The sequence below is a fragment of the Muscardinus avellanarius genome (assembly GCF_963383645.1).
Source record: "Muscardinus avellanarius genome assembly, chromosome: 13".
Lineage (NCBI taxonomy): Eukaryota > Metazoa > Chordata > Mammalia > Rodentia > Gliridae > Muscardinus > Muscardinus avellanarius.
In genome coordinates this window covers 4433605-4456921 of record NC_137799.1, presented here as the reverse complement: position 1 = coordinate 4456921, position 23317 = coordinate 4433605, and the positions used below count along the sequence as shown (strand labels likewise).

Sequence of the window (23317 nt, the reverse complement as noted above, 5' to 3'; positions counted from 1 at the left end):
GTTCCACCCCCACTACCAAAGTAATGATAAATAATAATAATAATAAAGAATTAAAAAATAGGGCTGGGGGGGTAGCTCGAGGGTAGAATGCCCCTGGGTTCCTCCAGTACCACAAAAATAAGTAGAAAGCCCCTGGGTTTCATCTCCAACACCACAAAAAGGGGGAGCCTAGGAATGCAGTTCAGTGACAGAACCCCACCGGGTTCCATCCCCAAAACCACAAAATAATGGTGGTGGTGATGGTAATAAAAGCCTAGACAGTTTGCTTCATGCATGCCCCTGCCCTCTGCTCTCTGGCTTTGTAGGGCCTGCCAAGTTGTCGTTGCAAGTGAGATCCTAGGCTTGGGTGGCACCAGGTTCCCACCCACCCACCCCAGGAGTCCCAGGCACAGGTCCACTCAACAGACACCTCCCCCCCGGGGCCGTGGGCAGGGAGGAAGGAAGAGAGGAACCACTTTGGCTTCTTCCTTTCTGTTGGACATCAGTAGATAGCCCAGCTGGTGCCCCACTGTGAGTTATGAAAATTAGGTGCACTGCCTCCACCTGGTCTCTGGCCCAGGACCAGTGGGAAAGACTCCCAGGGGAAATATGGGCCTGATAATCAAGGCACAGAACCTAAAGGGTATGTATATTATAAAGGGGTTTACTAGGAAGGCTGAGACAGGAGGATCATAGGTTTGAGGCCAGCTTCACCTACTTAGTGAGATCCTGTTTTAAAGAATACAAAATAGGGCTGGGGATATAGCTAGCAGGGAAAACGCCTGCAAGTTCGATCCCCAGTTCTGCTAAAAAAAAAAAGGGGTGGGGGTGGGAAGGGATTGAAGCCAGGTGTGGTGGCACACTTTTGTAACCCCAGTACTTGGGGAGGCTGAGACAGGAGGATTGAAGATTCAAGGACGGCCTCAACAAATAGTGAGACTCCCACTAACCTAGTGAGACTTTCAAAATAAAAATAAAGTAGGGGTGTAGCTCGGAAGTAGGATGTCTCTGGGTTCAACCCCCAGACCACAAAAAATAAAAAGAGACTTATCAATTGGGCTCATGTAATGCTTGACACGTCTGAACTCCATGTTTTTGTCTCCAGCCTTCCAGCGCCCCAATAACATCTCCCCCACCGCCCGCACCCCTCCTCCCGGCCTTCCCTCTTGAGCAAGGGGCTGAGGCTCCTTTCTGCCCCCACCCCACCCCTGTGGACCCTCCACAACCACGAAGTGGCCGCCTGCGCCCCAGAAAGCCGCCGGACTCCGTACCTGCTGCCCGCCCAAGCCCCAGGCCTGATGGACGAGCCCTCCGCCTCCCGCCCGGCTTCCTCCCGGGCCCTCAGCCGACTGGACAGTGCCGCCCACGGTCAGGGCGGGGCTTCCCTCCCATTCGCCGCTCCTCGTGCCAATCATCGCATCCCCACACCTGTGCCTCAGGCCTGGGCGGCTCTCCATCCCGGAGTTAACACTCCAGGTGAGCCATCGCGGGCCAACGGGGGAGACCCAAACTCAGCGCGCTGGGCCTTCCTAAAAACCAGTTTACAAGCCAGGTGCTTGGGAAGCCGAGACCGGAGGATTTCGGGTTCAAGGCCAGCCTCGGCAATTTAGAGAGACCCTGTTTCAAAGATAAAGCTGGGGATGGTGGTGCACACCTGTAATTCTAGTACTTGGGAGGCTGAAACAGGAGGGTCACAAGTTTGAGACCAGCCTCAGCCCCTGTCTCAAAAAGGGGCTGAAGGCGTAGCTCAGGTAGAAAGCCACTGCGTTCGGTCCTCGGTAAATACCATCACCTCCCCTCCAAGGAGACGCTGCGCCCCACGGCCTCTCTAAGGCTGGACAGTTCTGCTGCCCCTGGTCGGGAAAGGTGGAGGATTCAGCGGGGGGCCGGGGACTCAGTGGCTTCCCTGGCCCGGCTCTGCCGGTGCGGTCCCAGGTCACCAAGCCAGTTTCCTCCTCTGGGATGGGGCTGGTAAGGGGTCTCCTTCCCCAGGCGCCCGCGGGGAGGAAACCGCTGCTGTGTGGAAAGGTGCAGGGACTGGCGCGTTGGCCACCTGCAGACCGCTCGCAGCCTCTTGCCCAGCTCAGCCCACACAGGGCTCCCCTTGTACCGATCAGTCCTACCCGTGCGCACAGCCCGGAGAAGCCAGGCAGGGCCAAGCAAGAATGGAAGCCGGAAGCCGGGCGTGGTGGCCACGGTAATCCCAGCATTCTGGAGGCCGAGACCGGAGGACCGCGGTTTGGGAACAGCCTCGGCTTCTTAGGCTTTGCAACTCAGTGAGATCCTGTCTCAAAATAAAGGATAAAAATAAGGCTGGGAGAGTAGCTCGGAGGTAGACTGCCCCTGGGTTCCATCCCCAGTATGGCAAAATAATTAATAATGATACTATAAACCAGGGGGGCCATGCACGCTGGCAATCCCAGGGCTTGGGAGGCCGAGACCTACGTGTGTCTTGACGGATGTCCGTCCGTGGGAATCACGGGCAGAGCCTCGGTCTCAGGAAACATCAGGAAGCCGATCTCTCACCTCTGCCAGCTTCTCCAGAAACGCCAGCCCCTGGGGCACAGAGGCCGTCCTCTGCTCTGCTGGGCAAGTCCTCGCGGGGCGGATGAGGAGGGACGCCCGCGCCCCTGCTCTTTCCCGTGCTAACCTGCTCCGCCGGGCTGCGCGCTGGCCGGACCCCGTGTCCCTCCGTCCCGCAGGCCGCAGAGGACAGCGGCCAGCCGCCTCGGTTCTGGTTCTCCCTCCTGGCGGACAGCGGCTGACTGGCCTGGCGCAGGGCGGGCCGCTCTGGTCTCGTCAGTGGCAGCTGACCCACAGCGAGACACCTGGGGACACCGCCGAGGCCCCCCAGGACCACGTGGGCCTCCGCTGCAGGGGCTCCAGCGTGAGGGACCTGCGGGGGGCGGTGGGGAGCTGGGCAGAGCGGAGTCTGCAGTAACGGCCTAGCGTGAGCGGCTTGAACCCCAGCCGCGGGGCCGGTTAAGGATGCCAGTGTCAGGAGCCATTTGTCCTCTCGCGGGCTGACATCAGAGCGCGGCGGGTCACCTGGGGAATTCACGGGGTGTTTGCCCTCCGGCCACAGGGCCGGGCCTCCCACGCTGGGGCTGGATGTGGTCACCCCGCCAGGAGTCAGGGCACAGCTCCAACCAGAGGAGATTCACCCACCTCCGCCCAGGAAGCGTCTCAACATTCCAGAGACTTCTACAGAAGCGCCATTTTTTGTTTGTTTGTTTGTTTGTTTTTGTGTACTAGAGATTGAGCCCAGGGGCTTTCTACCTTTGAGCTATGTCACCAGCCTTATTTATGTATTTATGTATTATTTTTGCAGTACCGGGGATTGAACTCAGAGGCATTCTATCTCCAAGCTACACCCCCTGCCCTTTTTTAATTCTTTATTTTGAAACAGGGTCTCACTAAGTTGCAGAGGGCCTCACTAAATAGCTGAGGCTGGCAGTGAACCTGCGATCCTCCTGTCTCGGCCTCACAAGAACTGGGATGACAAGCGTGCCCACCACGCCCGGCTAGATGACACCTTTTTTTTTTTTTTTTTTTTTTTTTTTTGGTCCTAGGGATGGAACCCAGGGACATTCTACCTCCGAGCTACACTCCCAGCCCTATTTTTTAGTCTTTTTATTTCTTGAAATAGGGTCTCACTGGGTTGCAAAAGGCCTCGCTAGGTAGCTGAGGCTGTCCAGAAACCACAGCCCTCGGTCTCCACCTCCCAATGCTGGGATTACAAGCGTACGTCACCATGCCCACCTGGGTACCACATTTTTAAAGCTGTACTTTTTTTGGTAGTGGAACTGAGGATTGGGGCTCTACCACTGAGCTAAATCCCTAGCCCTGTTTAGTTTTTATTTTGACACATGGTCTCGCTAAGTTACTGCATGCTAGCCTCAAACCTGCGAGCCTCCTGTCTCAGCCTCCAAGTGCTGGGATTCCAGGCCTGCGCCACTGTGCCCACGTGAGCTGTACTTAGTGTGTACTGTCTCCTGGACCCTGGCCTGAAGTTTTATTAGCATCTCTGCACTGAACCCTACGGCAGCCCCGCGAGGCCACTCGGTGTGGCCCCCATTTCAGATCTGAGGAAAGCAGCCCCGAGTGTGAGCCCACTTACCGGAGGACGCGTGGTGAGCTGGTGCCGGAGCCGGGTCCACTCCCGGCCTGCAGCCGGCCACTGCACCCCGTCCCAGGGCTTCCCCCGGCCGCCGCCCCTTCAGGACACAGGACCCTGTAACTAACACTCTTTATTGGCTTGAGGAAGGTTCCAGAAGGCTGGGGGCGGGGCCAGCTTGCCCCTCTGGGGCTCGCCCCTGGCTCTGGACAACCCGTCAGTGCGCTTTCTTGGGCAGGGGGTTAATGATCCCGCTCTCTATGTATTCGAAGACCGTGTACGGGTCCTGGTCCCCGTTGACGGTGATGGCCCGCCCGTAGAACTGCTCCAGCTCGGCGGAGCTCCTGTAGAAGAGGTCGACCTTGAGCTTGACCTGCTCCTCCGAGTCCTTGGGGTGCTGCAGGAGGCGAGCCTGGATCTCCATGGTCGGAGGCGGCTTGTACATGAGGTGGTACCTGTGGGGGAGAAGAGAGCCAGTGGCCTCCGTCCGGCCCAGAGGGCGGGGCCTCTGACCCAAGCTGACCGCAACACAGGAGCCCGTAGGGCCAATGCCACCCCTTGCTTTTCTGTTTTTTGCGGTGCTGGGGATCAAACCCAGGGCCTCTCACGGGCTCGGCAAGCGCCCTACCGCTGAGCTATATTCCTAGCCCTTACTATTTTAGTTTTGAGACGGGGTCTAGCTAAGTTGCAGAGGCCGGCCTCTAACTTGTGATCCTCATGCCTCAGCCTCCAGAGTAGCTGGGATGACAAGCGTGTGCCACCGTGCCCGGCTCTTCCTTTCTTCTTGCCTTGCGTATCCCTCCAAACTATAGTCACGAAGCATCTGCCGCAGGGCCGGCGCTGTACCTGCCGCCGACCACACAGCGGTGAGCAGGACAGGTGCTGATTCTGTGTTGAGGGAACTCAAGCCAAGTGGGGGAGGGGGATGACAAACGTGTGCGGAGATGCCAGGCGGTACCCACACTGGCCTGTCGGGAGAGCCCAGGGACAGGCGCCGCGAAGCCCGTGTACTTAGCATGGGTCGCTAAGCACTGTCCCCCAGGAGCAAGGACGAGTGTGTGTGTGTGTGTGTGTGTGTATCTGTGTCTGTGTGTCTGTGTGTGTCTGTGTGTGTGTGTCTGTCTGTGTGTCCACGTCTGTGTGTCTGTGTGTGGTGCTGGGGATGGGACCTAGGAGCATTCTGCCTCTGAGTTACACCCTAGCCCCATTTTATTTCATTTTATTTATTTTTTCTTTGGAAACAGGGTCTTGCCAGGTTGATGAAACCCTCACTACTTGCTGAGACTGTCCTCAAACCTGTGATCCTCCAGTCTCAGCCTCCCGCATACTGGGATTACGGGTGTGCACCACCTTGCGCAGCTGGGGCTATACTTGAGAAACTCTAGCTGTTCTTCCTCCCCATCCTGAGTCCCTTCCGGAAAGCATGGCCCTAATCGCCAGGCGAGATGGAGGCATCTGCCTCCTCGTGACCGTGGGGATGTCTATCTGCCAGTCAACATGGACACGGTGATTGTACTTGGTCAGATTACAGAATAAACTTGGAATCGCTTCTGTAACTAGGGAAGGCTCGACGATGGGCCGGTTCCCGTGGGGGAGCATCCGTGCGGCCGCCACCTCTGGGCCGCGTCCTGACTCGCGCCGGGCTGAGGCTGCTGACCTCCGAGGGGTGCACAGCTGCCCGCGTGCTGCTGGCCCCGGCAGAGGGTCCACAGGAACGGCCAGGATAGCGGGCTGGGTAACCCCACCGCAGCCTCCACCAGGAGTCGCCCGGCGCGGTCCCTGGGGCAGCCCCCCGTGGCCGGGGCAGTCAGATGGAGAGCGGAGGCGCCCCAGGCGGGCCTGGCTGTCGCTGGGCACAAACCTTTCTCCCGTGACCGGATCAGTTCTTCTCAGACTCAGCCGCTCGAGGATAGAGTCTAAGGGCACGTTCAGGAAGAAGACCCTGCGAGGAAAGCCCCGCGTGAGCTGCACGCTGAGCTCCGTGCTTGCCGGCACTCTGACACCCGGCGATTGCAGCTGGGGGGTCTCGGTTGCTTCACCCCGCCCCCCACGCCCCCAGGCCCTCGAGGCCCAGGAGCAGCACCAAAACGCGCTGTCACCGAGGCTGGCGGCGCCTCCCCGGATGCCGACGCCAATAGAAAGGAAGCCAGTTTGGAAATCCCTGGCCATTGAAGCCACTGCCTAGACAAGCCCCAGTTTTTGAGCCCAGCGCATCAAGACCGCGTGGTGGGCATTCCAGGGAATGGCTGGGGACGGCTGGGAAACAGGTCTTTAGGAAAACCTTCGCTGGAGAGGGCCACGTTCCTCGTGAAAATGTCTGATTCTTAGGCTCATAGCACCACAGTGTGAGAGCCAGGGGGCAGGGGACAGAGGTCAGGGGGCAGGGGGCAAGGGGCAGGGGCAGAGGTCAAGGGGCAGGATGTTCTGTTGAAGTCTACTGTCCCTTGCCCAGCCCTGCCCTGGAGTTTCGTTTTCTGAGATTTCTTTAGGACAATAGAGCCAAAATGGGAGGCCGAGGAAGCAAATACGCAGAGGGGCCGAGTGAGCGCAGCGCGGGGCCCACCTGCCTTTGGGGTTTGTGGAGACTGAGGCTGGCAGCAGGCGTGGTGGCACACGCCCGTCATCCCAGTCCCTGGGAGGCTGAGGCATGAGGATCGCAGGTTCGCAGCCAGCCGGAGCCATTTAGTGAGCAGCTGTTTCAAAATAAAAACTGCTGGAGTGTAGCATCCTCTGAGTAGTGGAGTAAATGGAACCCCTGGGTTCAATCCCCAGTACCATTGAGAGAAAAAAAAAAAATTCTGAGGCTGGGAGCCCTCGGGAGGCCCCGTGGATCCAGGTGGGTGCCTACAGCACCGCGAACAGAAAGCTCCCTTTCTTAGACTTAGGATGGTCTGCACCCAGAGAGCTCCGGTGCCTTTCTTTTCTCTGGTCCTCTGTATCCCAGCAATGCAAGTCATTATGAAAACTCGTGCTGGGGAAGACGTGGGCTTTGCTGTCTGCGGTTCCGCCAGGCCGCTAGCGGACACGGCGCTGTGGTGAGGTTGCGAAGCGGTGAGGTGAAGGCGGGCGCAGGGTATCTACTCTCGTCATCCCCAATTCAACATTCTCCTAGAAGTTGTGGATTATGCAGGAAGACAAGAGAATAAAATAACACGCGCACAACTGGAATAAAACTATCTTGATTTGGAGATGATCCGATCACCCGATAGAAACTCCCAAAGAATTTTCGATGTCTTGATTTCAAGACTTACTACAGCTGGATGCGGCGGTGCAGGTCTGCAATCCCAGCGCTCGTGAGCCTGAGGCAGGAGGACCACGGCTTTGAAGTCAGCCTCAGCAACTTCGTGAGACTCTCAGAAACTCAGTGAGACCCTATTTCTAAATAAACAATAAAATAGGACTGGGGATATATCTTGAAGGTAGAATGGCCCTCTGGGTTCAATCTCCACCACACAAAAAAGTAAAAATAAAATAAAAAGACTCACTACAAAGCTACAGTAATCAAGACAGTGTGAGTGTTAGTATAGTTCAGGAATAGAATCAGAAAAATATGGCCAAGTAATTTTGAACAAAGATGCCAAAGGCGATTCACGCTCGGTCTCCACAAACCCCAAAGGCAGGTGGGCCCCGCGCTGCGCCCACTCGGCCCCTCTGCGTATTTGCTTCCTCGGCCTCCCATTCTGGCTCTATTGTCCTAAAGAAATCTCAGAAAACGAAACTCCAGGGCAGAGCTGGGCAAGGGACAGTAGACTTCAACAGAACATCCTGCCCCTTGACCTCTGCCCCTGCCCCTTGCCCCCTGACCTCTGTCCCCTGCCCCCTGGCTCTCACACTGTGGTGCTATGAGCCTAAGAATCAGGTGAACAGTCTCCCTCGCCCAGTGGCACTGGAACAACTGGATATACATACACAAACCCATCTCCATCATCTCCTGGACCCAGACCTCACACGATATACAGAATTTAACTCAACGCAAATTGTAGAACCCAATGTGAAGCCCAAAGCTATGGAACTTCTAGAAGAAGATCTTTGTGACCCTGGGCTGAAGATTTTCCTAAATATGACATCAAATTCATGATGTATGAAAGAAAATATTCATGCCAGGCATGGTGGCACACACCTGTAATCCCAGTACTTGGGAGGCTGAGACAGGAGGACCAAAGGTTTGAAGCTAGCCTCAGCAACTTAGCAAGACTCTGTTTCAAAAAATAAAATAAAATAAGGCTAGGTGTACCTCAGAGGTGAAATGCCCTTGGGGTATAATTCTCAATACAGAAAGAAAGAAAGAAAGAAAGAAAGAAAGAAAGAAAGAAAGAAAGAAAGAAAGGTAGGTCATAAACTGGAGAAAATATTTGCAAAGCACATATACAGAGGACTTACAGTCGGAATACACAAATGCAAAGCACATCTGCCCTACAGGTGACAGACACAGAGGCACACTGTGGGACACTCTTACTACCCCAACGTTACCCAACTTCACATCCGAACTGGGAGTCTGGTTTAGGAAAACAGTGTCTTGAAGGAGGCTCGAGCTGCCCCCTCCTTCCAAGATAATGGCACTGTCTGGAACTTAAATGGAGACTGAGCCTCAGCCAGGCATGGTGGTGCACGCTTGTAGTACCAGTACCTGGGAGGCTGAGACAGGAGGACCACAGGTTCAAGGCCAGCCTCTCTCAGCAACCTAGCAAGACCCCGTTTCAAAGCAAAACAAAGGAACAAGCAAGCAAGCAAAAAGACAAAAAGATTGAGCCTCTGCCTCTGAATACATGCAGCGCTCGTCCCAGGCAGGCTGTGGCTGATGCAGGCTGTCGTATAATCATGGGGTCTCCTTCCGAGGACCAGAGAGAAGGACAGTCACCGTAAAATGATACCACAGATCAATACTTAGGATGGTCTGCTATCTGTAACTAAGATGTATGTTGCCTGTGACACATCAGAGGGAAAATATAACAGGTACAATGTCAAACTCACAGAGCACGAGGCAGGAGCGATCAGTTGATGGTGTGTGTGTGTGTGTGTGTGTGAGAGAGAGAGAGAGAGAGAGAGGGAGGAAGCGAGCGAGCTATTTATCTACTGGGGAGTGAACCCAGGAAGCCTCTATCACTGAGTTACACTCTCAGACCTTTTTATTTTTTAATTTGAGACAAGGTCTTGCTAAATTGCCCAGGCTGACCTTGTGATCCTCCTGTCTCAACTCTGAGTACTGATTACAGGTGTGTGCCACTGCACCTGGCTAACCAGTTTTTAAAGACTTGCTAGGACAAGGTTTCCAGACAGAGAAAGGCCGGTCTGTGTCAAGAAATGACAAGACGGGCATAGTTTTGCACACTTGTAATCCCAGTACTTGAGAGGCTGAGACAGGAGGATCGCAGGTTCATGGCCAGCCCCAGCTACTTAGTGAGGCCCTCTGCAACTTAGTGAGATCCAATATCAAAATAAATAATATAAAAAGAACTGGGAGTGTAACTCAGAGGTAGAATGCCCCTGAGTTCAATCCCCAGTACTGCCAAAGAGAGAGGGGGGGGAGAGAGAGAGAGGGAGAGGGAGAGAGAGAGGGAGAGAGGGAGGGCGGTGACTACTTTGGAGGTGGTAGTGAACAGCGGGCAAACTTACGGAAGCTAATGAGAGTGAAGGAGAAAGCTGAGCTGAGAGTGGGAGGGAGGAAGAGGAGTTAGAGCGAGGAGGCAGAGAGTGTTAGTGAATTATGAAGAGACTGCTGAGAACCAAAAAGTTAAAATGAGGCCGCCTGCTATGTTAGTCTGTATGAGTTTGTCTTCTGTTACTATAATAAAATACCTAAGGCTGGATAATTTATAAAGAAAAGAAATTTAGCTCACAGTTCTGCAGGTTCAAGGGCATGGCTTTGGCTTCTGCTTGGCTCTGATCCAGGCTTCATGGCAGGCGGCATCACTCAAGGACTTCATTCATACCTTCTAATGGGACGCCCCCAACGACCTAGCAACCTCCCTCTAGGCCACGCCCCCAACGACCTAGCAACCTCCCTCTAGGCCACGCCCCCAACGACCTAGCAACCTCCCTCTAGGCCACGCCCCCAACGACCTGGCAACCTCCCTCTAGGCCACGCCCCCAATGACCTAACAACCTCCCTCTAGGCCACGCCCCAATGACCTAGCAACCTCCCTCTAGGCCACGCCCCAATGACCTAACAACCTCCCTCTAGGCCACGCCTCCAACGACCTAGCAACCTCCTCTAGGCCACGCCCCCAACGACCTAACACCCTCCCTCTAGGCCACGCCCCCAACGACCTAACAACCTCCCTCTAAGCCACGCCCCCAACGACCGAACAACCTCCCTCTAGGCCACGCCCCCAATGACCTAGCAACCTCCCTCTAGGCCACGCCCCAACGACCTAGCAACCTCCCACTAGGCCCCGCCTCTTAAAGGTTTTACCAGCTCTTAACCTTGCCACACTGGGGACCAAGCTTCCAGCACATGAGCCTCCAGGGGACACATTCAGCCCATATCCAAACTGTAGCTGATGGAGACTTCTGAATACAACAGCGTGAGCTGACCAAGGACCACACTGTTGTTGGTCCTTCCTGCTTGGCATATGCTAAGTGGAAATAGATGTGCTGAAGCCGGGCGTGGCAGCACACATCTGTAATTCCAGTACTTGGGAGGCTGAGCCCGGAGGATCACAGGTTCAAAGCCAACCTCAACAACTTAGCAAGACCCTGTTTCAAAAGAAAAAAAAGAAAAAAAAATAGGAGCCGGGCGTGGTGGTGCACGCTTGTAATCCCAGTACTTGGGAGGTTGAGATAGGAGGGTCGCAGTTCACCAACAACCTCGGCTACTTAGTGAGGCCTTTTGCAACTTAGCGAGACCCTATTTCAAAATAAATAATTAAAAAAGAAATAGGGCTGGGGGTATAGCTCAGAGGTAGAATGCCCTTGGGTTCCATCCCCAGTACTGCAATAAATAAATAAATAAATAAATAAATAAATAAATAAAACTGGGCTGAGGGTATAGCTCAGAAGTAGAACGCCCCTGGGTTTAATACTTAGTACCAAACAACGAAAAACAAACAAAAACAAAAAAAGAAAAGAAAGAGAAGTGCTGTATTGAAAGCAAATGGGTGTGCCCTGGCACTCTCTGCCCTCAGCCCCCTGGTCCTCCTGCAGGAGGACTCATAGGTACAGACTACAAGGATTCCTATACCCCCTTTCAGAAGACCACGCACAGGGCGAGCATTGCCGGAGAGCTGCAGGCGAGGAAAGGTACCTGCCAAGGTTGTCCTCGCTGGTACTACGGATGGAACCCAGGGGCACTCCACCGCTGAGCTACAGCCTCAGCCCCTTTTATTTTTAATTTCAAAATAGGATCTTGCTAAATTGCTGAGGCTGGCCTCTAAACTACAATCCTCCTGTCTCACTCAGCCTCCTATCTACTTGCCCTACAGGTGTGTGTCACTGCACCCAGCCCCCTGGCCAAAGTTTTCAAATGTATACCGTGCCTATTTTTTCTTCTGTCAAGAATATAATTTGAAAACAAAAGACCAAACATCTCCGCCTTGTTGAAGGCTCCGAGCATTATGCCTCTAGCCCTCAGGTAGCTGCGGCGGGCTCCTCTCACTTCTAGCTCCACTCCTTACAATAAGGGCCTCCCACTGGCCACTTCTTGTCGAGAACTGTGCCTAATTGGTAGTGGCAAACCCACCCTGGCTGTGTGTGCAGGCTCTCCAGGGGCAGGCGAAACCCTCCCCGACTGTCATTAGCTGGTAAATTAGCGTGCACTCGGGCGGTTTACCACGCAACATACCAAAAGCAGCAGCGGGTTTAAGGAGGCTGACCCAGGCCTCAGCCTCCTGCATAATCCGCTCCATTTCCACGCTGTCTTGAAGCGTCTGCCTCCTTCACCACTGGGAAGAAAGGAGATCATTTTTCCTCAGACTGCCACCCAGGCACTCCCCAGACAATACGGAAATGTGAATTGTCGGAAGCCAGCAGGTTCTGCCAACCTTTCCCCAAAGAGAAAAGTAAATCAGTTTAAGGCACAGATGACCAGAGGTAACTGGAAAGCTTGCCGGGGCCTCGGAAGAGAACCTTCTAGTACATTCCCCAGGGCCCGTCCTGGGGCCGTGGGTGGGGCCTCCCCGGGGCGAGACCCCTGGACAGGGGCTTTGGGGCAGGAAACTGCCCAGGCCCAAGACGCCATGTTCTGGGTCCAGGAGGCAGGGCCGACAGTACACAAGACGCCATGTTCCTGGGTCTAGGAGGCTGGGCCGACAGTACACAGACCTGCTTTAAGCTCTTGAGACGCTCGTGATTTTTAAGTATCTCAACACTGGCCTTTTTTTTTTTTTTTTTTCAGGTCTGGGGATGGACCCCAGGGGCATATGACCTCTGAGCTACACCCCCTGCCCTATTTTTCAGTCTTTATTTTGAAACCAGGTCTCACTGAGTTGCAGAGGGCCTCACTACGTAGCTGAGGCTGTCCACGAACCGCGATCCTCCTGTCTCAGCCTCCCGAATGCTGGGATGACAAGCGTGCCCACCACGCCCGGCTCACACTGGCCATTTCTGTACCTTGAAACCTATTTCCAATGACTGGTTGGCGGTGATGAGGATTTTAACCCTAACCCCAGCTCTTTTGTTTGACTTGGTCTGTGTAATCTGGTCACAGTACACCTGTCCTTTATCACTCGGGCTAAATTCAAACATTCATAAGTGAGTGTAAACCCTACTGTGTTCTCACCACGAGTTTGCTGCTGGAACAAGCTCTGCTTTTCTAGTTAGAGCAGGGCAGGAGGGCTTCAGCAACTTTCCCTCGGGGACCCGCGGTGTAAGGTGAAGACGGTTCCCACACAAAGAACCACAGAGGCCGGGCGCGGTGGCGCACGCTTGTCATCCCAGCATTCGGGAGGCTGAGACCTGGGGGATCGCGGTTCGCGGACAGCCTCAGCTACTTAGTGAGGCCCTCTGCAACTCAGTGAGACCCGGTTTCAAAATAAAGAATAAAAAATAGGGAAGGGGGTGTAGCTCAGAGGCCCTGGATTCCATCCCCAGTAACACACACACACACACACACACACACACACACACACGTCAGGTTATAAGTTAGCCTGTATTGTTCCACTGAAAAATGTATAGAGTCAAGTCTGGTGGCACAGGCCTGTGATCCCAGTACTCAGGAGGCTGAGACAAAAGGATCGCAGGTTCAAGACCAGCCTCAGCAACTTAGCAAGACTCTCGGCAGCTTAGTGAGACCCTGTTTTAAAACAAAAAATAAAAAGGGATGGGGCTGTAGCTTAAAGGTAGGATGCCCCTGGGTTCAATCTCCAGTACCATACACACACAAAAAAAAAAGTATAGAAAAAGTCTGGCATGGTAGCCTGCACCTGCACCTCCAGCTACTCAGGAGGGAGGCCCATGTGGGAGGATCCCGGGAGTGCAAGGGTTCAAGGCCAGCCCAGGTAACAGAGTGGATCCCTCCCTCCCACCACATACAAGTAAATAAAGACATAAATATATCCCCAACCCTTTTTATTTTTTGTTTTGAGACAGAACCTCATTAAGTTGCCTCGTGTATCCTCAAACTTGAAGTCCTCCTGCCTCAGCCTCCTGAAGAGCTGGGATTACAGGCATGTGCGTCCATGCCAGACTTTCTATTCTCTTTTTTTTATGCCACTACAGTGTGTGTGTGTGTGTGTGTGTGTGTGTGTGTTACTGAGGATGGAACCCAGGGGCATTCTACCTCCAGACTACACTCCTAGACCTATTTTATATTTTATGTGGAAACAGGGTCTCACTAAGTGGCTAACAGCCTCACTAAGTAGCCGAGGCTGGCTTCGAACCCGTGCGATCCTCCTGTCTCAGCCTCCCAAGTACTGGGATTACAAGCATACGCCACGACACCCAGCTCAATGCCACTACATTTACAAAATGCTTTTATATTATTTACATTTTGTAAAGAGAAGCAAACCAGTCTCTGTGTGTGTGTCTGTGTGTGTGTGTCTGTGTGTGTGTGTCTGTGTGTGTGTCTGTGTGTGTGTGTGTGTCTGTGTGTGTGGTACTGGGGCTGGAACCCAGGGGCTTTTCTACCCCCCGGCTACACTCCCAAACCTATTTTATACTTTGTTTGGAAACAGGGTCTCACTAAGCTGCTGAGAGCCTCACTAAGTAGCCGAGGCTGGCTTTGAACCCGTGCGATCCTCCTGTCTCAGCCTCCCAAGCGCGGGGATTACAAGCGTGCGCCACCACGCCCGGCTTAACCAGAGTGTTTGGGCACGGGGTTAATCTGCCGCCGTGCTGGGAGGGCGAGGAGAAGGAGGAGGCTGACAGACCTGGAGCCCAGGGGAGGACTTATCTGCGGTGGTCATGAGACCGAGGGTCTGGGGTCCCAGCCCAGCCTGAGCACAGTCTCTGACAGCTGCCCATTCCTGGCGGTCGCAGCCTCCCCTGCTGTGGGGGTGGGGTGCCCTGGGGTCTATGGGCACGCTGACCCTCCCACTGCATGGCTGCCCGGCCTGGGCCATGGTACCAGTCATCCCAGCGGCCCTCTGCTGTAGGTGTGGGGGTGGGAACTCACCTCAGCAACTGCGGCCAGGGTCTTAGCCCAGCCCCCCCAGTGTCCAAACTCCACCCACCCCGTTGCTTTCTCAGCCACAACCCTTGTGCCCCTGCACACCAGGGAGGTGATCAATCAGGGTGCTCACGCTGGCACAGACGCAGCGCCTCTCGGGGACCACCGGACATCTGCATAGATCAACTATCCGGGTTGCCCTTCAGCTCTGTCCGCATCACTGACAGCCTCCCGCGTGCCCACGAGACAACTCCCGCATGTTCCTGGAAACCCACGTCATCCTGGGCACTGGCCAGAAACCAGGCCACGGCCTCCCTGGTACTCAGAGCACCAGGCATCGGCTGAGCCCAGGGTCCGCTCCACCCCAGGGGCACAGAGCACCACTGGAGTGCACCCGTGCTGACGCTGAGCGAGACCCAGGGGTCGATAACAGTCCCCAAAGCGTCTAGCCCCTGACATCTCAGTGCCCCGTGGTGTGGCCGAGAGGCTGCCACCCGGAGCCCCTTCAGAAAGCATTTGTGCTTCTCTGCAAGGAGCTGGCTGGCTGATCTCCGGGAAGGATGGAAGGATTAGAAGTGTCTTCAGAGACGCAGCCCCTCCTCCCTTTACTCAACACCTTAGCGGGTCACAGTAACACGCACCTATAATCAAAACAGAAGATTGCAGGTTCAAGGCCAGCCTTAGCAAAATTTCAAAGCAAAAAATAAAAATGTCTAGGGATATAGCTCAGAGGTAGAGCACCCCTGGGTTCAATCCCCAGGGCCAAATAATAATTCAGGCCTTTAATGTGTCCACTGCGGTGGTTTTTAGTCTATTCCTGGAGCTGCGCAGCCAAGAACAAGTTTACAGACCCCGTCACCCCAGGGGGAGCCCTGTGCCACGAGCAGTCCCCTACCCTGCTCCCAGCTCTACACGGCACGGCTGTATCTTACGAGTCTGTGGGTTTGTTCATTCAGAACATTTCACAGGAATGGGGTCATGTATGAATATGTGGTTCTCCAAGTCTCCATTCAGGGGGAAGGGAGTCTCTCTCTCCACTGAAGGGATCAGTGGGAAGGGATTCCAGGCAAGAGGTGGGTCAGACGCTCTGCCCAGGAGTCTCTACCCCTGCACTGGACCTGTCGGCAGACCCCAGAGGGTGCTGTTCCGGGGTGGAGGGTGCAGGACCTGGGCCTGGGTCCTCCTGGCCGCAAGTGCATCTCCTGGTCACTGTCCACCAGAGACGGGAGGCCAAGGACATGACAGGGACTCATTTTGAATTTTCCTTTCTCAAAGCTGATCTCCTAATATTCCCCAAGTGCTGCTTTAAACCCTGTCTCTGGCCGGGCATGGTGGCGCCGCTTGTAATCCCTGCGCTTGGGAGGCGGAGACAGGAGGATCGCGCAGGTTCGAAGCCAGCCGCGCTGGCCTAGGAGACCCTGTTCCCAAATATAAAAGTATAAAATAGGTCTGGGAGTGTAGCCCGGAGGTAGAAGGGCTTCCAGGAACCCCAGTACCACACACAAAAAATAAATAAATAAATAAATAAATAAATAAATAAATAAATAAATAAATAAATAAAAAACCCTGTCTCTGCGCCGGGCGCTCGTCATCCCAGCATTCGGGAGGCTGAGCCCGGAGGATCGTGGCTCGCAGACAGCCTCAGCTACTCAGTGAGGCCCTCTGCAACTCAGTGAGACCCTGTTTCAAAATAAAGAATAAAAAAATTGGGCAGGGGGTGTAACTTGGAGGTTGAATGCCTCTGGGTTCCATCCCCAGACCTGCAATAAAATAAAAAATAAAATAAACAAAACCTGTGTGGTATTGCATGCCTGTGATCCCAGTACTTGGGAGGCTGAGATAAGAGGATCGCAGGTGTGCCGCCAGCCTCAGAATTTAGCAGGGCCCTCTGCAGCTTAGTGACGCCCCTTTTCAAACTAAAACATTAAACTAGGACTGGGGGTGTAGCTCAGAGGTAGGACAGCCCTAGGCTCCGTCCCTGTAAAACCTGTCTGGGGGAAACAAGTTCCCTCCGGCACCATCGCTGCCCACTGCTGAAACCTTTACCCTTGATTTTCCTCTGTGTGTGTGTGTGTGTGTGTGTGTGTGTGTGTGTGTGTGTGTGTGTGTGTTTGGTACTGGGGTTAAAATAGGGCATTCTACTTCTGAACTACACCCCTAGCTCTATTTTTATTTTTTATTTTTAATTTTGAGACAAGGTCTCCATAAGTTACCGCACACTGGTCTCTACTGTGGAATCTCCTATCTCAGCTCCCTAAGTACATGATTTCTCCTCCTCCCTCCTCCCCTCTTCCTCTTCCCCCTCCTCCCCCTCCTCTTCCTCCTCCTCCTCTTCCCCCTCCTCTTCCTCCTCTTTCTCCTCTTCCCCCTCCTCCTCCTCCTCTTTCTCTTCCTCCCCCTCCTCCCCCTCCCCCTCTTCCCCCTCCTCCCCCTCCCCTCCTCCTCCTCCTCCCCTTCTCTTCCCCCTCCTCCCCTTCCTCTTCTTCCTCCTCCCCCTCCTCTTTCTCCTCCTCCTCTTCCCCCCTCCTCCTCCTCCTCTTCCCCCTCCTCTTCCTCCTCCTCCTTCTCCTCGCCCTCCTCCTCCCCCTCTTCCTCCCCCTCCTCCCCCTTTCTCCTCCCCCTTTTCCTCTTCCTCCTCCCCCTCCTCCTCCTCCTCCTCCCCCTCCTCCTCCCCCTCCTCCCCCTCTTTCTCCTCCCCCTTTTCCTCTTCCTCCTCCCCCTCCTCCTCCTCTTTTACCCTGATACGGGATTTAACCCTTCCGCGCCTGGCTCTCCTCCAGCCCCTCCTCCCGTCTTGATTTTGGGGCAGCCCTGCCAGGCGGCTGAGAGTCGTGGTGCTGCTGAGGCCCCTTTCAAACCTGCGATCCTCCCGATCCTCGGTCCTCCGTCTTCGCCTTCCGAGGACCACGCCCTGCTTGACCACATGTCTTTAAGGTGTTGCTGGGAAGCCCTGTGTAAACCTTCCCCAGCCTTGGCTGCTCTGTGAGTCTCTTTCCAGAAATGTCCGGCCCCTTGGCTCCAGTGTGCACCTCTGTATTCTATTCAGCCTCCTCCTCCTCACCACCACCATAATCATGGCAAACCGTTGTCACTACCACACGCATGCACGCACGCACGCACGCACGCACGCCCATGAGGAGCACCTGCCCAGGTCCTGTAGCCCTGCTCACTCCACGGCCCAGAAGTTAGAGCTGGCTGCAGGCTGGGCGCTGGGGTACCCCACTGCTGCTCTGCGCTGCTGTGCATGGCTCCCTGAGTTGCTAGAACATTCCAGGAGCTTCTGGTGAGAATGGGGGACTGGAGCCATTACCTCGTGGGTGGGGCTAGTGGACACTGCTTGTCCACCACACCCCCAGGCCCATGGACCACACTGCGGATTCCTCTGTGCCCCCGGGTGGACTCAGCTCACTGCTTACCTGGCCAGGACACGGGGCGTCAAAGGACAGATTCCAGAAGGCCCTTCACCCGCCCTGCTGCCTCGCCTGGGGATCCCACCACCGCGCTTGTTAAACTCGCACTTTAATTACTCCAAAATTATGTTACACCCGTGCGTAAGGACTGCAGTGGCACCTTCTGAGGAATTCATTACAGTAAGTTGGGCTGTCGCCAGGGCGCTCTGAAAAGGAAGAGACACGTGCAAAAAAAAAAAAAAAAAATACAGTTTTCAAAATAAAAAGGCACAGGTCACCCTTTGTCAGATCACCGGAGGGTCAAAGGGAGTCTCCAGATCCCCCAAACCCCCCACTTTAAGAAGGAACGGAGGAGGAAAAAAAATGCCCTTTGGCCCTCTAATCTATTAGGTTTTCACTTCTGGAAAAACCTAAATCTCATTAAATATTAATAACCAGGGGTATTAATTAGGGGGAAAAAAGTCCATCAAGAGAACCCCAATATGTTTACAGTGTCCCCAGGAAACTGGGAAAATTCACAATCAAGTGTGTAAATGTTCTAAAAGAGGGTCCTGAATATTTTATGAATATTTGTCATAAAACAGAAATAATAACCACTGTGCAGAGCTATTAGAATTAATATTTATGCTGCCCGCCATGAAATATTCATGGGGACAGAGGAAGGGGGGCCCCCAGTAAGACAAGAATTAATTTACATTGGGCTCGGTTTACCCGCCGGCTTGATGTATAAAGCCGCTTGACAAAGCCTCGCACGCAACCGCCAGTCACTTCCTGTCCTGCAGGGAGGGTGGGGACGGGTCCGGGCTGCTGACAGCTCACAGATTGAGTTTCTGACAGCCCTTAAAAAACCTAAACGGCCCCCCACCTTCTTCTCCTTTCTCCATTGCCCAAGGCGCTCTGTTCTGCCGGGGTTCATCCGATCTTCCCTTCCATCTGCTGAAATTAACGAATTAATGAGCGCGATCCCGCTCTACGGCGGGGCCCTATGAATGTTTACAGGCGATTAAATTATAATGCGGGGGCGGTTGTATAATTCATGAACCAATTAAAGGAAGTGTTAGTTGATTTGATGGGCTGAGGACTTACTAAAAGCATTTAACTAATGGGGAGCTTCGGCTGTGGAGGGCCGGCTCGCTCGCTCTCTCTCTCTCTCTCTCTCTCTCTCTCTCTCTCTCTCTCTCTCTCTCTCTCGGATTACGCTGCTAATTGCTCGACTTTGCGGGGCTGTCACAGACAACCATGCATATTTTATTGTTCTCAAAGACTTGAATCGTTCGCATCCGTGTCGCGCTGTAATGTGGAGAAGCCTGGCCAAACTGGCGTGGCTACCTGCCCCGGCTGGCCGGCCGCCGGGAACCCGAGCTCCGGGGCTCAGTGTCCCCGGCTATTAAGTGATTAAAAGACTCGGAGTAGGAACACCTTTGTGTCTGTTTTACTCTGGGACACCAGGTCCTGATACAGACTTCCTGATCAGACTTCATGGCCAAGGCTCCCCTGGGGACCTTGAGGCAGGATAGAAAAAATAAAAGACAAGTAAAATAAAAGTAAAGGCAGGAGGAAGACAGGAAAAGAGAAGTCTTTTTTTTTGTGGTACCGGGGATGGAACCCAGGGGCATTCTACCTCCAAGCTACACCCCCAGCCCTATTTTATTCTTTACTTTGAAACAGGGTGTCACTAAGTTGCAGAGGGCCTCATAAGCTGCTGAGGCTGCTGAGAACCTGTTACCCTGTCCCAGCCTCCCAAGTGCTGGGATGACAAGCGTGCGCCACCATGCCTGGGTAACATATAACTTTAGTAGAGAAATCCCGCCTGCCTTTACTCCCTAGACCAGTTCTTTCTCCTGGACCTGTCTCTCTCAAATTCCTGGAAAATCTCGAAACCTTAAAGTTAACCAGAAAACTATAATTCCCCCACCCTGTCCACTGTTAACAAGACAGATGCGGCATATTGAGAAACCTATAATTTAGGGGCCTGTCCAGCTTATCTATTGATCAGATAATGGAAATCACAATTAGCCTAAGAATCCTGATCTGATTAACGACCAGACCACCACAAACCAGACCGCTGTCATCTTCACACTCCCTCCCGTATCCACCCATCACCACGCTTCCTTTAAAGGTGAGCTAGAGCCGGGCGTGGTGGGCACGCTTGGAATCCCAGCACTCGGGAGGCTGAGACAGGGGGATCGTGGTTCGCGGACAGCCTCAGCTACTTAGTGAGGCCCTCTGCAACTCAGTGAGACCCTGTTTCCAAATAAAGAATAAAAAATAGGACTGGGGGGGGGTGTAGCTCGGAGGTAGAATTCCCTGAATTCTATCCCCAGGACCACTAAATAGATAAATAAATAAATAAATAAATAAATAAATAAATAAATAAGATGAGCCAGGGCAGTACATACCTGTAATACCAGCTCTGGGAGAGGCTGAGACAGGAGGATCGCAGGTTTGAGGCCAGCCTCAGCAATTTAGCAAGGCTCTCAGCAACCTAGCGAGACCCTGTTTCAAAATAAGAAATAAAATAGGGCAGCAAGGCTCTCAGCAACCTAGCGAGACCCTGTTTCAAAATAAGAAATAAAATAGGGCTGGAAGTGTAGCTCAGAAGTAGAATGCCCCTGGATTCATCCACAGTACTACACTAAATAAATAAATAGGAACACGGTATTAGCCAAGAGCTAATACCCCTGGGTTCAATTTCCAATACAAGAAGAAAAAAGAAAGAAAGAAAGAAAGAAAGAGGAAAAGAAAAGAAAAGACCTGGGGTCCCTAGAATGTCTCTCTAGGGATGGTCTGCGTTCTCCCTTGGGTGTATATTTCTTGCTTTTCTAAGTAGATCCCCGTCTCTGGCTATTAGGGCTAAAATTCCTTCTGGTCAGTTAAGCCAAGGGGGCCCCCCACCATGAGTTGTGCTCCCCCTGCACTGGAAACGCCTCCAGACCCTTTACAGAAGCAAGTCTTCTCTTATGACCCTTGACCCTCCTCCCCCTCCTCCCCCTCCTCCTCCTCCTCCTCCTCCCCCCCCTCCTCCTCTTTCTACTTTTGTTTTGGTGGGAATTAAACCCAGGGTGTTCTACCTCTGAGCTACACCTCCAGCCCCATTTCATTTCATTTCATTTCATTAATTAATTAATTTTGCAGTACTGGGGATGGAACCCAGGGGCATTCTACCTCTGAGCAACACCCCCAGCCCTAGTTCTTTTTCTTTATTTTGAAACGATCTCACTGAGTTGCGAAGGGCCTAAGTGGCTGAGGCTGCCCTCGCACCGCGATCCTCCTGTCTCAGCCTCTCAAATGCTGGGATCCAAGCGCGCCCACCACGCCCGGCTCTTGTATTTCATTTTGAAACAGGCTCTCACTAAGTTGCTAGGGTTTTGCTAAGTTTCTGAGAGCCTCACTGAGTTGCTGAAGCTGGCCTCAAACCTGGGATCCTCCTGTCTCAGCCTCCCAAGTACTGGGATTGCAGGTGTATACACCATGCCTGGATCCTGACCCCCCTTGTTTCCCTTCAGGCTCCTGTGAGGTTTCCACGCTGCGCTCTAGCCCAAAGCCCAGAGTGCAGGGGTCCCTCAGGCACAGAATCCCCGTCCCGCCACGCAGCCTTCCTGGGCTGCTTGCCGAGCTGAGGGTCGCTTCCAGCCTGGCCATGTCTGTCCACACGAGGAACCACTCGGGCTTCTTTGTGGACAGTGAGTCACGGACACAGACCCATGCTCAGACCCCTCCCCAGCAGGAAGTCAGCAGAGACAAACGACCCAGCCCAGAGGGGCAGGTGACCCTGGGGTGAGCTCAGGAGAGCTGACCACACACACGCACACACACACGCACACGCACACGCACGCACATAAGCCAGACCCTGTGGGCATGTGTGGGCTTCGGTTCCTAACTACCAGGAGTCTGAGGCGGGAGGACCGCCAGAGGCTCAGGACCGGCCTGGGTAATATGGTGAGTCCTCAACTCAAGAAACACAGCCAGACGAGCGGCCCCGCGGTCACCACCTCGCATTCCCTTGCTGGCGCCCAGGAAAGAGCCCCCTCCGCTTACATTGCACACCCTCCCTCCCATGCGAGCAGGGCGGAGCAGGGCACGCGGTGGGCCCCGGGCCCCACGTGCTGGGCCATGTGGCATCCTCCCGGAGCCAGCGCTGTGTGTCCTGGGAAGACTGAGCTGCCCCCCTGAGGAGGGCGAGGGAGGAGGGTGAGAAGGGAGGAGGGGGAGGAGAGGGGAGCGAGTAGGGGGAGGGGGAGGAGGGAGAAGAGGGAGGAAGGGGCAACGTGAGGAGGTGGGAGGGGGAGGATGGGAGGATGAATGAGGGTGAGGAGGGGGAGGTTGATGAGGGTTAGGAGGGAGGAGGGTGAGGAGGGAGGAGGGTGAGGTTGGAGGAGGGAGAGAGTGAGGGGGGAGGAGGATGAGGGGGAGGAGGGTGAGGGGGAGGAGGGAGGATGGGAGGTTGGAGGAGGGGGAGGTTGGAGGAGGGGAGGAAGGGGGAGGGGGAGGAGGGAGAAGGGTGAGAAGGTTACACCGCACCAGCACACTCTTACTGAGTGTCCACAGAGGCTCTGCTTGGGAGGCCCTCACGTGAGGCTCCTCAGCCTCTGCCCGCTCCGGCCTCCACCGCTCTGCCTCCTCCCTCAGCCTGGCGGGGCTGCCGCCATCTTTATCACACCAGGTAGCTGTCCAGCAGGGAGCAGCAGGGGCCCGCGGAGACACAGCCTGGGCGCCCCCAGCGCTGTCCAGGGACTTCCCTGACCATCTCAGCTCTGAGAGGCCCTTCTGAGCGTCCCCGGCAGGAAGACCGCTATCTCTGCAAGCTCTCACTCCGCAGACACAGGGGTCCTGAGGACTCGCCCAGGTCAAAGGCGACTCCAGCCCGAGTCCAGCTGGGAGTCCTGGGGCTACAGCTGGGCGCAGAGGGCGGCGGACCCCACAGAACCTGGTGGGGAGGAGGCCAGAGCCCTGGACCAATTTGAGGCTGTCGGAGGCGGGGTGCCCTGGGGCCGGCAGCGCCCAGAGGAGGCTGCCCGGCTTCCTGCCCACAAGAACCCAGGGCTAACTGTTTCCCGTCACGCTCTGGGCTCGCCTCTGTAAGGGAAACGACCTGGAGCTGAAACCTGAATTTCTAGACAAAGCTGGTCTGTAACTTGAAACTTCTCATGGTTTCCCCCTCTCTCTCGGGTTTTATTTATTTATTATTTATTATTGTTTTATTTTTGTGGTACTGGGGAGTGAACCCAGGGGAAATCTACCCCCAAACTATACCCCGGCCCCTTTTAT

General features: G+C 54.4%; 1 protein-coding gene across 1 annotated transcript in view; it reads right to left on the bottom strand.

The window, feature by feature from the left end:
- Nucleotides 1-4313: 4313 nt before the first annotated feature.
- Nucleotides 4314-23317, bottom strand: part of AK8 (adenylate kinase 8) — a gene marked incomplete at both ends in the record, with an annotated part of 143368 nt that continues 124364 nt past the window's right edge. Inside the window, 2 exons of the mRNA XM_080708862.1 lie at nucleotides 4314-4551; nucleotides 5958-6038. Of these exons, the coding sequence (XP_080564988.1) occupies nucleotides 4314-4551; nucleotides 5958-6038 (319 nt within the window). The remainder of the gene's footprint in view (nucleotides 4552-5957; nucleotides 6039-23317) is intronic.